The sequence below is a fragment of the Dendrobium catenatum genome, unplaced genomic scaffold (genome assembly GCF_001605985.2).
Source record: "Dendrobium catenatum unplaced genomic scaffold, ASM160598v2 fragScaff_scaffold_292, whole genome shotgun sequence".
In the NCBI taxonomy this organism is placed as follows: Eukaryota; Viridiplantae; Streptophyta; class Magnoliopsida; order Asparagales; family Orchidaceae; genus Dendrobium; species Dendrobium catenatum.
In genome coordinates this window covers 1,000,787-1,015,560 of record NW_021318754.1, presented here as the reverse complement: position 1 = coordinate 1,015,560, position 14,774 = coordinate 1,000,787, and the positions used below count along the sequence as shown (strand labels likewise).

General features: G+C 37.8%; 1 protein-coding gene across 3 annotated transcripts in view; it reads right to left on the bottom strand.

Annotated features, from left to right (window-relative positions):
* LOC110104878 (actin-related protein 9) overlaps positions 1–14,466 on the bottom strand; it is a 47,014-nt gene extending 32,548 nt beyond the window's left edge. Inside the window, exons 1-8 of one of the 3 annotated variants that reach the window (XM_020834160.2) lie at positions 14,323–14,466; positions 14,109–14,181; positions 13,832–13,941; positions 13,664–13,723; positions 13,480–13,545; positions 7,804–7,906; positions 5,704–5,903; positions 5,465–5,585 (exon numbers count right to left, since the gene is read on the bottom strand). In XM_020834160.2, coding sequence (XP_020689819.1) covers positions 5,465–5,585; positions 5,704–5,903; positions 7,804–7,906; positions 13,480–13,545; positions 13,664–13,723; positions 13,832–13,941; positions 14,109–14,181; positions 14,323–14,325 — 736 coding nt within the window. In that variant the 5' untranslated portion in view covers positions 14,326–14,466. The remainder of the gene's footprint in view (positions 1–5,464; positions 5,586–5,703; positions 5,904–7,803; positions 7,907–13,479; positions 13,546–13,663; positions 13,724–13,831; positions 13,942–14,108; positions 14,182–14,322) is intronic. The other 2 variants (XM_028693469.1, XM_028693470.1) reach the window with 2 other exon arrangements.
* Between the last annotated feature and the right edge of the window lie 308 nt (positions 14,467–14,774).

Below are 14,774 nucleotides of genomic sequence, written 5' to 3'. Positions count from 1 at the left end.
TGTGATGAGGGGATTGGTGGTGGAGTTTTAGGGAATTCACTAGAGTTGGGAAGTACAGATCTAATCTTTGGTATGAAGTGACTACAAACTTTGGGGGAGATCAAGGTGGAGTGGAAGGCCTTAGCTATGGAGATTCAGGTGAAGGGGAGAAAGGTGGTGATTAAGAGAGACCCTAGTTAATCCAAAGCAATGGTTTCCTTGAAATCCATGGTGCATGCCATACAGGGTAAAGGATTGTGATTGTTGGTGGAGCTTCAGAGTTTAGAGGGAGTAGACGCCCAAGAGATAAAGGACATTCCAAAAATAGTTCAGCCGCTTCTCCAGCAGTTCAGTGAGGTTTTCCAACCTCCCCAAGGATTGCCTCCTCCACGGGAGCACGAGCACGGTATTATTTTAAAGGAAGGAGTCAGTCTCATTAGTGTCGACCATACTGCTAACCACGGGTCTAGAAGGATGAGATTGAGAGGCTGATTCGGGAGATGCTTGAAGCCAAGATCATCAAGCCCAATGTGAGCCCTTTTTCTAGTCCCATGTTGTTGGTGAAAAAGAAGGATGATAATTGGAGATTTTGTGTAGATTATCGTGCCTTAAACAAGGAAACTCTGTTGAACAAGTTTCCCATACCGGTCATTGATGAGCTGCTAGATAAGTTGCATGTTCGGTGGTGTTCTCAAAGATCGATTTGAAGTCCGAGTATCACCATATCAGAATGAGACCAGAAGACACTCACAAGAAGGCTTTCAGAACTCATGAGGAATATTATGAGCTCTTGGTGTTGCCTTTTGGCCTCACTAACGCCCCTACCACATTCCAATCACTCATGAATAGGGTGTTCAAGCCTTATCTTCGAAGGTTTGATATGGTATTCTTTGATGACATCCGTATTTATAGCAAGTTGAAGGTGAAGCATTTAGAGCAATTGGGCAAGGTGTCGAGAACTTTGAAGAAGCACCAACTATATGCCAACTTGAAGCAGAGCTCTTTTGCATAGAAAAGAAAGGAGTATTTGAGACATATAGTGTCTCAAGTCGGCGTGTCAGCAGATACAACCAAGATAGAGGCAATGGTGGAGTGGCCAGTGCCTAAAAGCCAAGGGCTAAGGGGGCTCATGGGACTCACAAGATATTACATGAAATTTGTGAAGGGATACAGCTCTATAGTTTGGCCTTTGACAGAGCAGTTGAAGAAGAATAATTTCAAATGGGGGGAGGCAGCCACTCAGGTATTTGAGCAGTTGAACAAAGTCATAACTAGTGTCCATGTGTTAGCACTACCATATTTCAACCAACCGTTTGTAGTAGAGACTAGGATATGTGTTGGGAGCAGTTCTCATACAAGGGCAGCAACCTATAGCTTATCTCAACCAAGTATTGATTGTTAGGGCCAAACGAAAATCAATATATGAAAGGAAACTGATGGCAATTGCGCTGGCAATTAAGAAGTGGCGACCTTACCTATTGGGGCGGCACTTCATAGTCAGGACCGATCAGAGAAGTTTGAAATTACTGTTGGAGCAGAGGAAGGTGACAAAAGAGCATCAATGGTGGCTTTTCAAGTTATTGGGGTATGACTTTGAGATCCAATACAAGCCCGAATTGCAAAATAAAGCGGCAGATGCTCTCTCCAGACGTAGTGAAGATCCCCAAGTTATGGCTCTATCAGTCCTCATAGTGGTGGATTGGGAGGACTTGAAGCAAGAGAGCGAGTAGAATGAAAAGCTGAGTAAAATCAAAGGAGATTTACAGCAAAACAAGGATTGTTCATCCTGGTTATTCCTTGGGGGGTCAGAAGTTGCTATACCAGGGACAGTTTGTGCTATTAAGGACATCACCACACATCCCTCACTTATTGCAGGAGTTTCATGACACAAGGGGGGGGGGCATTCAGGAATCAAAAGACATATCATCGACTGGCAGCGAAACTATACTAGGTGGGAATGCAGAAGGATGTGGAGAACAGGGTGACCAGTTGTGAAGTATGCCAGAGACAAATACCAGGCTATGGCTCTAGGTGGTCTTTACAACCTTTTGCTTTACACGAGAAGGTGTGAGAAGAGGTGACTATGGACTTAATTGAGGGATTGCTTAAGTTAGAAGGATTCATCGGGATTCTTGTGGTGGTGGACTGATTGGGCAAATATGCTCATTTTATTTCCCTACACCACCCATACATTGCAGTTTTAGTGGCAGTCGCATTCATTAGAGATGTAGTCCATTTGCATGGCATACCCAAGTCCATAGTGTCTAATAGGGGCAATGCCTTTTTGAGACATTTTTGGAGGGATCTATTTAAGATGCAAGGGACTACCCTGAAGCGAAGTACTGCTTATCACCCTCAAATAGATACCAGATAAAGGTGATAAATCACAGTGTAGAGACTTATCTTCATTGCTTTGTCTAGGGATAACCCAAAGATGTTGACCAAATGGCTAGCCTGGGCAGAGTACTGATATAACACTTCATATCATATAGCAGCCCAAACAACACCATTTAAAATTCTATATGAGAGAAATACCCCTCATCTGGTACATTGTGGGCATGGCAACACATTAGTATCGTTAGTGGAGAAATAATTGAGAGAAAAGCAGATGGATTGAAGAGACATCTACTGCGAGCACAACAAATTATGAAGAAGAAAGATTGAAAAAAGGAGGGATGAGCAGTTTGAGATTGGAGATAGTGTTTATCTGAAGATCCAACCTTACAGATAGAGGACTCTAGCCAGACGAAAGAATGAGAAGCTTTCCCCTCGATACTTTCGGTCATATGAGGTCGTAGAGCGAATTGAGACGAGCCATTGGAGACCATACACCCTCGCCCGCACTACCAGCTACACTGTCAAAAAATATGGAGGTAATATTAGAACCACTAGAGGTGCAAGGGGTGCACCAAGGAGTAAAGGGGATCAAGGAAGTGTTAAAGAAGTGGAAAAATTTACCAAAATATAAAGCGACATGGGAAGCCTACAGCACAACTCATCTAGTAGATCATCGATCACCAGAATGGAAAACTTATCCGGCATAGTCTCTTTATTCAAGGCATGGCCACACAAAATATCCAGCTCTCATCCTACTTTTTGACCAGCAAAAATGGGCTAGAAAAAGAACTCACGCTCAGTCTAATGATCCCCGCCTCCAACATCTCTTAGATCAGATTTTCAATCTCATCCTTTTGAATCAAAGGTTAGCATTAAGGTCGGACATTAATCGATGATACCCCCTCTCTCAAGGTGATGGCTTTCACATGCTCCCATGGTGGCAGTAAGCCTTGAGGTGGCTGAAATATCTCCCTGAACTGTTGTTTAAGTGATTGTACTGAAAGCAGAATGCCCCCCTTCTTCCATTCTAATCCCCTCTAAACTTTGCAGCTCTACCAAAAATCCTCCACCCATCTCTTGTATGGCCCTCACCATGGTTTTGAGAGACACCATGGCTTCAGATAGTCATGCATCTCCCCTGATCACCACCCTTCTTCCCTCCACCACCAACTCCATCGTTAGTGCTCCCCAATTTACCTTCGTATCCCCCAAGATTTATAGTCACTTCGTCCCCAGGATAACATCAATGCTCCATAACTCCAATGGAAGGAAATCCTCCCTCATCTGGAACCACTATATAGTCAGTACCACTCCCCTACACACTCCTCTACCCGTCTCCATTTTCCTAGTGCCCATCATCACCCCATAACACCCGGTGTCCATCAATTTCACCCCCAATTGATCTAAGACCTGGTTGAAGATAAAATTGTGGATAGACCCACTATCTATCAGTACCACCACCTCTTTGTTTGTTATTGCTCTCTTCACTTTCATGGTGTGATTCAGAGTAAATCCCACCACTGAGTTCAAGGAGACTTCCGCCATATCAAGATGCAGTTCTTCCTCCCCTTCTTCCAAAGCCACACTCCCACCTCCCTCCTCAACTTCATCATCATCGCAGACGATGGAACCTGAAGAGTTCAGTCCTTACACTTGTGCCCCGGTGTATACTTCTCATCACATCTAAAGCAAACCCACTTAACCCTCTTCTCCTGCAGCTCCTTCGCAATGAGCTTTTTGAAATTTTCCCTGATTCTCTCTTCTACAGGCTTCTCCTTTGGGGCCTCTAGCAGACCACCAAGTGTCATTCCCTTTGTGCTAAAAAAGTGGTGGTCATCTTATACGAGTTTCCCGAGCTGCTGCCCCTGGCCCCCCTTTCCAGATGCTTTTGGTCCTCCACCAACTATGCTAGCTCCATAGCCTCTTCCAAGTCACGAGGCACCATCACTCTAACCGCCGCCCGGAACTCTAGTTTGAGCCCCTTCATAAAGTTCCCCTCCAACACCGTCTCAGAAAGCCAGTCCATTCGGCTACCAACCAAGGTGTGCAAACCTCTTACGGTACTCTACCACAGATCTCTCCTATGTCAGGGCGAAAAACTGCTCATAGAAGTCTCATCTCCTGCTAGTTCGGAAACATTCCAACAAGCAGTCCATGAACTCCCTCCAGCTCCGTATGGGTCGTCTCATGTCTCTCCACTGTTACCAAGCCAAAGCCTTCCCTTCCAGACATAACCAGTTGTCGTCAGCTTCTCCTCCTCTGTCAATCCATTGACAACAAAATAACTCTCTACCTTGTAGATCCACCCGTGTGCATCCTCTCCCTCAAAGATGAGCATCTTAAGCTTCCTCACATTTGGATCGCCTCTATATCCCCTAAATCCTCCATAACCTCCCTTTAAGTCTATTTTGGCTGAAAACTACAGGGCTAACACAACAGTTCAAAAAGGGAAAATAATGATTGACTTGTTGCTTTCAAGGCAAAAAGAGAAGGAAAAAAAAAACATAAAGAAGGTTCGTCTGTGAATCAATCCAGCAATTATCAAAAATCCTCAGTCACGGAAGAGGCAACCATAAATTGTGAAAAAGGTCATTCCTAAACCCTCAAAATTTATCAAGAAAACTCATAATTTTATGAGTAATAGGGGGTATACAAGGCACCAAAGGGCACAACATAATACAATGCATCTTATGAGTTAGATAGGCATTTCTAGATGCATTTATTACTTGAATCCAGCAAGTCATAACTTTATTTGATTTGGCATTTCTAGATGCATTCATTTCTTGAATCCAGTAAGTCATAACTTTATTTGATTGTGGCTTATTTAACAGAACTTAATCTTACTGTTTAGACAAATAAATGAAGATTTCCACACGTATATTGTGTAAGATATATGGGTTATAAATAGATGCAGAGAGGACAGTCAAGATGCACCTACCGTACACTGCAGATCACTGAATCTTAAAAATCAAATACTGTTTACAATGGTTGAACCATTCTTTGGAGAAACTTTTAAGATAAAACATTTTAAAAAAATCGAAAGACTCAACAATAAAAAAAGCAATTGAAAAGTCAACTTCAGAAAGATAAGAGGCGTCAGACTTGAAGATTGAAATTAAAGGGCCCAAGGCAAAAAGGAAAAAATCACCTCGGCTATCAAATGACTCAGGCAAAACAAGTACAGCTGAATAGAAGCTTCTATCAACTGGAAGTATATGCAACTTATCCACCAATATCCAATCCCAAATCACATATAGATCGGTAATCACCTGCAATAAATAAGAAGCCATACGTTTTATAGAAAAGAAACATTCAATTTGATCAGAAGATAAACTACATACGTTGACTACTATCTGATAGTAAAACAATCGTTCAATGCATCAAGACCTGCTGTAAAGGGTAATCCTGAGAAATGTTAAAATGGCCACGACGAATAGGACGACTTAAGCAGTATGGTTCGCACGGTGAAATTCTTAGGGCTTCATCTCCAAAAATAGACTCCTTCAATTTATATTCATCAGAATCAGAGTCTCCACCATCAAAAGATTTGGATGCTTCTGAGGAATGCAAGTTAGTAGCCTTGCCATCTAAACAATTTTGAAGAATATACCAGCAGTTTCAAGATCATTACATGAAGAAAAAGTAGAAAGACTATATTTTTGGATTAAGAACTAAAGCCAACAACATAAAAATAGATAGCATATATCATGGCCATTGGCATGTTGTTACTTGATAATAATCATGCTTTGTTAAGGGTGAAAAAAATATCCAAATCTATGAATGATTAATAACCTTAAAAATTTAAAAGTATATATAAACAAGACGAATAACATGTAATGAAAGTAGGTACTAGAAGAGTTAAAAAAAGTACAAAAATAAGGTTTCAATAAGATCCCTACCATTCATATTATGCATTATTTGACTAATACATGATTTGGTCTGATAAATTCTAGCGCAGCTAATGAGGAGCTTATGGCCTACATATTCAATAGAAAATCAACGAATATGAAAACAGGAAATGCCTTAAACTTGCTTTCTTACGTCATTTTCCTTTTCTTACGTCATTTTCCTTTGTTTTTTAAGAAGGGTGTGGGGGGTATTGTGTTGATTTTATACTAGAATGCTACAGATCAAAATTCTGAAGATTTAAATCAAGCGGTTCAGTCTCATCGAAATTCATTAATTCTCTTTGGACGGAGGTAACCATGTTGCAATTACCTCTGAGTAGTCAAATTTCCTGTGAATTTTGACAGTTCATTTGCCTAATTACCAACAAAAATGTTCTTACAAGCATAATAACAATAGGGAATAATCTGGTGATCTTATGCACCGTCTCAAATCAACTGAAAGTTTTTTTATGATCAGATATTTCCCCAAGTTCATAATAATTCTTAATTATAAATGGCATGAGGTACTCAAGTCATTGAAACAATGAAAAGAATTTTTAGTTCCCATAGCATCGTATCTTTCGGCAGCTTGGTTATGGTATAGTTCTTAAAAGAACATCATAAGGCTATCGAACAAAGGCAACACTCCAACAAACTGGCATTTCTCACTACACTATAAAATTTAATTTTGGACAAAAAACAACAACAAAATCAAGCCTTTATCCCACTATGTGCTACATAAATTTATTTTCTATATTGTGTCCTGTTAAGAGTTAAATTCTCATTTAAATCTAACAAAGAAAGGTCATTTCTAACATTTTCTAACTAAGTCTTTTTAGGTTTATCTCTACCTTTTTTAACATAAGTCAAATCTAATACATCTACTTTCCTAATCAGATCATCAGAAAGCCGCCGTTTTATGTGACCAAACCATCTAAGGCAAATCTCTCTAATCTTATCTTCCACTAGAGCTACTCCAACCCTTTACGTATATGCTCATTTCGTATCATGTCTCTAAGAGTAAAGCCACTCATCAACCTGAGCACCTCATCTCTGCAACACTTAACTTAATATTATGCTTCTCTTTTAATGGCCAACATTCTGCACCATAAAACATTGCAGGTCCAACCACCATCTTATAGAATTTTCTCTTAAGTCGAGGATGACTTTTCTACCACACAACAAACCCGATGCATTCCTCTACTTCAACCATCCAACTTGAATTTTACTAATAATATCTTCATCTATTTCCACTCTGAAAAATAGACCCAATATATCGAAAATGTGTACTCTTATTAATGAGTTGATCACCCAAAGTCACAATCCCCCACTAGATCTATTATTACTAAAATTACACTCCATATATTATATTTTAGATCTACTCAAATGAGAACCTTTAGACTCTAAGGTTGACCTCCACAATTCAAGTTTACCTTCAACTCCCTCTCTAGTCTTATCAACAAGAAGAATATCATCACCAAAAAGCATACATCAAGGTACAACAAATAAAAGTTTTATTTTGGAAATCATAAAAACTAACAATTTGCAAGCATTCAACATATAGATTAAAATACAAATGGGATATTAGCTCAAGAAATACCCTTCATAGCGAATGAGTTGGACTTCTTGTCCATAACTTTTGTCCAGATGATAGGAGAATCATTTCGGTATTGATGTGGTGCAAATCCATCTACACGTCCCACCTGCAGGATATTTCATGCAAAAAAAAAAACTTTAATGACTAACAAATTCCTAAGTGTATCTACTTGAGTGACTTTCATATTTGGTTATTGCTGAAAGCGCACTAGGAGACCAACCGCACACAATACTGTAATGCTATAACATAGGAAGAGATGTGATGACAAGGATGGCACAACATTATTTTCATAAACTTCTACTAATCAAGGAATTTTCTGAAATTTTTTTTTTTTCTGTTCCTCAATCTCACTATTAAAAAGTAATCAACATATCACACTAAAACAGTAGCCTACCATTACTTCCTTAAAAGACAAAATATGAAAAGGCTTCCAGAGAAAGGAACCAAGTTAAGTTTGAATTAAAGCTGTTCTTTCAAGGAATTCTAAAAATCTAAAATTCTATACAAATTTAATGCTTGATCCATGGGTTTCAAAAGGCGTATTTAAAGAGGACAACCAATAATATGGTAATCAAACTAACAATTCTTTGAAATGAAGAAATTTACTTAATAAACTTAATGGTTCGAACAAAAAATAACCATATGGTGCTAAATATTTGATACAAGGGAACCACATTTTCTCTAAGAAAAGCTGAGGCGTCTACACAACAACTCATTTCTCTTTCTAAAATGCAGTTTCTAGAAACTAAATTCAAATAAACTTCACTATTTCCTAAGACCTTATTTTCAGCTATATGATATATTCAGCCATAAGTTAAGTTTAAATAGGTATACAATCATTTTTATTTTCTGCAAATTCTCTGCTATCCAACTTGAAGAAATTGTTTAGAGGAAAATTCAAATTTTATTCTATTCCTTAGAATCATTACTTTTATATTGTAGAAGAATAAATAGAAAAAGAAAAGACATTTAATCTAATTAATTATAATAATCATATCCCACGGATCTCCAACTGCAGCCCTCGGATTACTACCCACAGATCTCCAACTGCAACACTCAAATTGCTGCCCATGGGGATATCCAATTGTAGCGCTCGGATTGCTACCCATGGATCTCCAACTGCAACCCTCAGATTGTTGCCCACGAATTGCTAGTGTGGCCTCCCCTTAGCTGCGTGATTCAACACTCCCCCTCAAGTTGGGTTGTATAGGTTGAACAATCCTAACTTGCAAACAAAATTATCAAGTAGAGGGCCTGGTAGTGCCTTTGTTAGAACATCGATAAGTTGCTCATGAGTTGGGGCATATACTACTTCAATCTCTAAGTTCTCTATTTTCTCAGATATAAAGTGTCTATCAATAATAACATGTTTTGTTATGTCGTAATGTACTGGATCTTTGGCCATACTGATTGCGGCTTGATTGTCACATTTCAACATTATTGTGACTTCAATCTTTATTTATAGTTCAATCAATACTTGTCTAATTCAAATAACTCCACAAATAGTAATTGTTAATGCTCTCAGTTCAGATTCTGCACTGCTTCTGGGAACAACAAATTGTTCCTTGCTCCTACATGGTTCCATGTCATTAGGTTCACCCGGACAAATGAATAATATCATGTGGTCGATTGACTGTTAACCTGGCTTCCTACCCAATCTGCATCAGAATAAAGGATTAATTTTCTATCTTCATTTTTCTTGATTAATAGCCCCTTTCAAGGAGTGTTCTTAAGATATCTCAAAATTTGATATACTACCTCCATGTGCTCCTTCATAGGATTATGATAGAAAACAGCCCAAGCTAATGAAAAATACTGTAAACAGCAATTTTTGCCAAAACAATAAGAAAATCAGGGAGAAAGCACTTGAAATATCAATAGTAAAAGGAAAAGAAACAACCAAATACAATGAATCTTCAATTCGAGAGGAAGATTCAACTCTCCAAATCTCTAGCCAAAGACTAGATCCCAAAACCAACACCAAGATCCCAAATTCATATTCAAATTCAAGATGAAAACCTAACCCTAGCAAGAATGAGATTATTTTAAAAAAATGACAATTCATTAATCTCTAAACAACCCCTAATTTGATTTTTTCCTCCTAATCCAAGCCTTCATTATTGTGTGGGTCCCACACATGCTGCCTCCCAAGCCAAGCTCCCCCCCCCCATTTCCGCATTTTGTAGACCTAAACTGATGTATGCAGGGGGGGGTCAACACAAGTTGAATTTTTCTTGTATTTTCTTGCCTTGTGTCTTTTCATCTTCCCCCTCTCCTTTTATGTTATCTGTCCTTTCATCTTCCATTTGTCCTTTGGATTTTTGAAGGACCAGTTCAGCTGACCTAAGGGCCAATCTAACATATTACTCATATATTGGCTTACCATACTCAAAGCTAACCCAATATATGGACGAGTGTTGGAGAGGTATATAAGCTTTCCTACAAGAGTACAAGACATTAATATATTCCTTTATCTACTGGAACTCCTTCCACTTTTATCCCAAGTTTCTTCTTAGGATCCATAGGTGTACTGGCTGGTCTGCATCCCAGCATGCCGGTTTCCTTTAATAGGTCTAAGGTATACTTGCATTGGGAAATAAATATAACTTTGCTTGATCGAGCTACCTCCATACCAAGGAAGTATCTAGGTGATCCTAGATCTAGAACTTCAAACTCCTTAGACAAAGTCTGTTTGATCTTCATTATTTTCTCTATATTATTCTAGTAAGGATAATGTCATCCATATATACAATCAATACTGCTAACTTGTCTATTTCTTACAACATCACAAATAAGGTATGATCTGTCTGCATTGTTTAAAACCATGGCCTTTTACATACTTTGAGAATCTTCCAAACCATGCTCTTGGAGACTGATTTAATTCATACAAGGATTTCAACAATTTACATACTTTCTCACTTCCAAAAGACTTATGAGTCCCCATTGGAATCTCCATGTAGACTTCTTCTTTCAGGTTCTCATTCAAGAATGCATTCTTGATATATAGTTGATATAGGGGCCAATCTAAAATTATTGCTAAGAAAAAAATAATCATGATGATGTTGAGCTTTGCAACAGGAGCAAAAGTTTTCAAATAGTCTATTCCATAAGACTGAGTGAATCCACCTGCAATCAGTCTAGCTTTCAGCCTCTCAAAACTACCATCCACCTTATGCTTTACAGTGAACACCCATTTGCAAGTCATAACTTTCTTTACAGGTGGGAGATTCATAATCGCTCATGTTTGATTTTTTTTCCAAGGCTATAATTTCTTCTTTAACAGTTTGTTTCCATCCTGGGTGATTCAAAGCTTCCTGAATATTGGTCAGAATCGTACACCATTCAACTTGGAAAGGAGGACTTCATAAAGGTCTGATAATCTGCTATAAAAGAGAAAATATTTGATGGTTCATGATTCTTTCTGGCCATTTGACGACTCTATCTCCTTTTGAACTTCCTCGTTTTTTCTCCTCTTTATGAATTTCTATAGTTGTTTGATCCATTGAAGTAGAGTTGACAGGTGCAAGATGTGTCTCATTGCTCGGCAAATGCTGGTTTTTCTTTATTTTTCTTGAGTGTATATATTGTTGTTCCTTAATTGCTTCTCTTTGTAGGGATTAATTGGGACTTATGAGTGGAGGTAATAGGTCTCAAGGTAGACTTTGAGATATAGGAGATATACCTTGGGAAAAACTCGTGGTTTGAATTTCTTGTTATTTTTATTGATTTTGACTTAACTCTGTTTGATTGTATAATAAGGAATTCCACTCCCGAGTTTGAAATTCTCCTTCACTCTCCCCTTGATTTCAAAACTAGTGAAGTATGGGTTGTTTTCAAAGAAGGTAACATCTATGGTTTCAAATACCTCCCTAGAAATAGGGCAAAAGCATTTGTAACATCTTTTTGTGTGGAATAGTCAATAAAGATACTTTTTTTATCTTGGTCAAGCTTGCTTCTATCTTGTGGATAGATATGAACAAAGGCAGAGCACCCAAAAACTTTAGGTGGAAGGTTTGATGATATGAACCGAGCATCAAAATAGGCTTTGAGTAGAGTTTGTCTAGGTGTTTCAAATTTAGTATCCGAGTAGGTAACCTATTTATTAGGTATGCAACAGTAAGAATGGCTCCCCCCCCCAAATAATTATTTTGGTACTTTTATGAATAGAATAATAGATCTAGCGACTTCCATAAGTTGCCTATTTTTTCTCTCAGCTACCTCATTTTTTTGAGGCGTATACGCACATGAACTCACTTGAATTATCTATTGGCTTGATAGGTATTCTCTCATGATAGAATAAAAGTATACTCTCCCATTGTCTGATTTTAATATTTGAATTTTTATATCAAACTGGTTTTGAATCATCAGTTGAAATGATTTGAATATCCTTTCAACTTCAAATTTTTTCTTCATTAAATAAACCCAAGTGAGTCCAGTATGATCATCAACAAATATCACAAACCACCTTGCTCCACTTATATTTTTAACCCTTGAGGGTCCCAAAATATCACTATGGATCAAGGCAAAGGGTTTAAAAGATTGATAAGGAACAATTGGGTAAGACGGACTGATATGTTTAGCCAATTGGGAAGTTTCACATTTGAACAAACTTGAATTTTTATTAATAAATCAATAGGGAACAAGCTTTTCAAGATACATGAAATTTGGATGACCTAACCTATAATACCACATGAGAATCTCTCTATCTTGACTGACTCTAGAATGACTCTCAACAAACTGACTTACAATAGGATGATTCTTAATAGGAAAATTCTTAGGAGCAACAATCAAGGTTTGTATGGATTTGGGTGTCATGATGTAATATAACCCAAAACACATCTCAGCACTACTAATCTTCTTCTCCGTAATCCAGTTCCTGAAAAATTCATACATTATTGAAAAAATTTGTTAAGCAATTACTATCACAAGTCAATTTACTAATGAAAATTAGATTGCACTCAAGATTGGGCACATAAAACACCAATTTAAGGGTGATAGCTTCTATGACAAAAGCATAACCAGTCCCCAAAACTTTGGATGTTAAGCCATCAACAATCTTAACTACTCGATTTAATTGATAAGGTTGATAGTCATGAATGAGTGTAATATCTCCTATCATATGATCTGATGCTCTTGAGTCAATAACCCAAAATTTTGATTGTTTTATACCTGAGCGAGCGTGCAAAAATAACCCACTTAAGGTTTCTAATAGATCTTATTTGGTAAAAACAACCTTTAAATAGCGAGTATGAAGAATAATTCACCTGAATGAAGCTTAGCCAAGAGTATTTCTATTTTGACGAATATTGCAATGAAATAGTTAACTGGGTTGAGCAAAAGTTCATATTTAACAGAATTATATATATTCATAATCAAAAATTTTATGCTCAGAGCTTGTTTTACATTGTCCAAGTCGAAACAGCTATGATAAGACTAATGACTTGAAGTCATTTTTTTAAACCAGTCTGATTTCCTTAAGATTCTAGAATAAGTTTAACAATCTTACTAGTTACCAGTTAGGATACGCCTCATGTTCTACCTCAAGTGGTGAAATATAATTTTCCTGATGCGTGAAAGAATTGCTAGGCTAAAGGCCTCTAGCAGGTTTTAACATAAAAGGCAGTAATCAAGAGAGAATATTCGTAAGCATCATCTTAAATAGTGACTAGTAAGACAAACCTTACGGGGGAAAGAGTTGTTTGTAGCTTCTTCATGGAGAAATGGTATCTTCAGCGAAGATGCAATCTGAAATTCAAGGTTCACAGTAATAGCTTGAAGAAAGCAGGAACCACCCCCGCCACCCCCCACCAAAAAAAAAACAGTACCAGCAAGTGTATACAAAGTATAAATTGCCCTTATATACCATATCATAAGCCTTCTCACGTTCCATATTTTGGGCAGGAGTTGCTTGTGTGTTCAGCATCTGAAACAAAAAACAAAAAAACAAAATGGAGGAAAGACAACCAGAATTTCACACTCATGAACAAGTAATATATATTTCAGCCACGACGTGAAATTTCAACATTCATACCTGATCCTGAACTTTTTTTTTGGGGCCAGACTTCACACGTCTTGCAATACAGTGTGGTATATTATAGGGCACATTTTGATGAGCAAAGCCGATTCTAACATTGGCAGATCCTTTAAAAAATAGAAAACAGAAATAAACTCTAGAGGCATGTATAGCAGTGGAGAAAGCTCCCAACAAATCTACAATCGTCCAAAATATCTCCTAGAAGGTATAAATTTCTGTCTCTGTTGCTTCTATATGGTTCCAAGGGTTTTAAGCTAGGTTATGGGTTTGATACCTGGATTGATGACTACCAGATTGGAACCGCGCTCTGCAATGAGCTGAGAAGGAACGACGCTCTTGAGGTAATCCTTCATAAAAAGAAGAAGACAGATAGGTTATCTATTCAGCACATTGAGTGGAAACAATGGATGAAAAAAAAAAACAAGAGGTTTTTGGAATGTCCGGCAAGAGAAAGAAGAACGGGAGGTAACAGAGAGGTTGCGATTCACCATTGCTTTGGTGGAACGAAGCGCGAGAAAGCTGGTGGGCGATCGCGAAAACCTCTGCCGCTCCCAAGCTTGGCGCGTCTCGGCCTTCCGGATCGTTTTTAATTGTCGTCCCAATAAACTTTTAAGGGGCTGTTTGGTATGGGATTTGATTTAATTTTAATGCTATCTAATAAACCTGTAAATTCGGATTTAATAAATTTAATAAATTTTGAAATGAATCAAATAGTGTTTTTAAAATATATTTAGTGTCCCGCTAGTAAGCTAGTATTGAGGCGCTACCACCTAACATTGTGGTGCTAGTTCAAGATCTTAAATTTCAAAACTGGTAACACTGCAATGTCAGTATTTGACGTCTAATACTGTAACAACACTGAGACGCTCAGACACCTAACATTGGATGCTTAAATAATGACATATTTTATATATATATCTTATTTCTTTTTTAAAAAAAT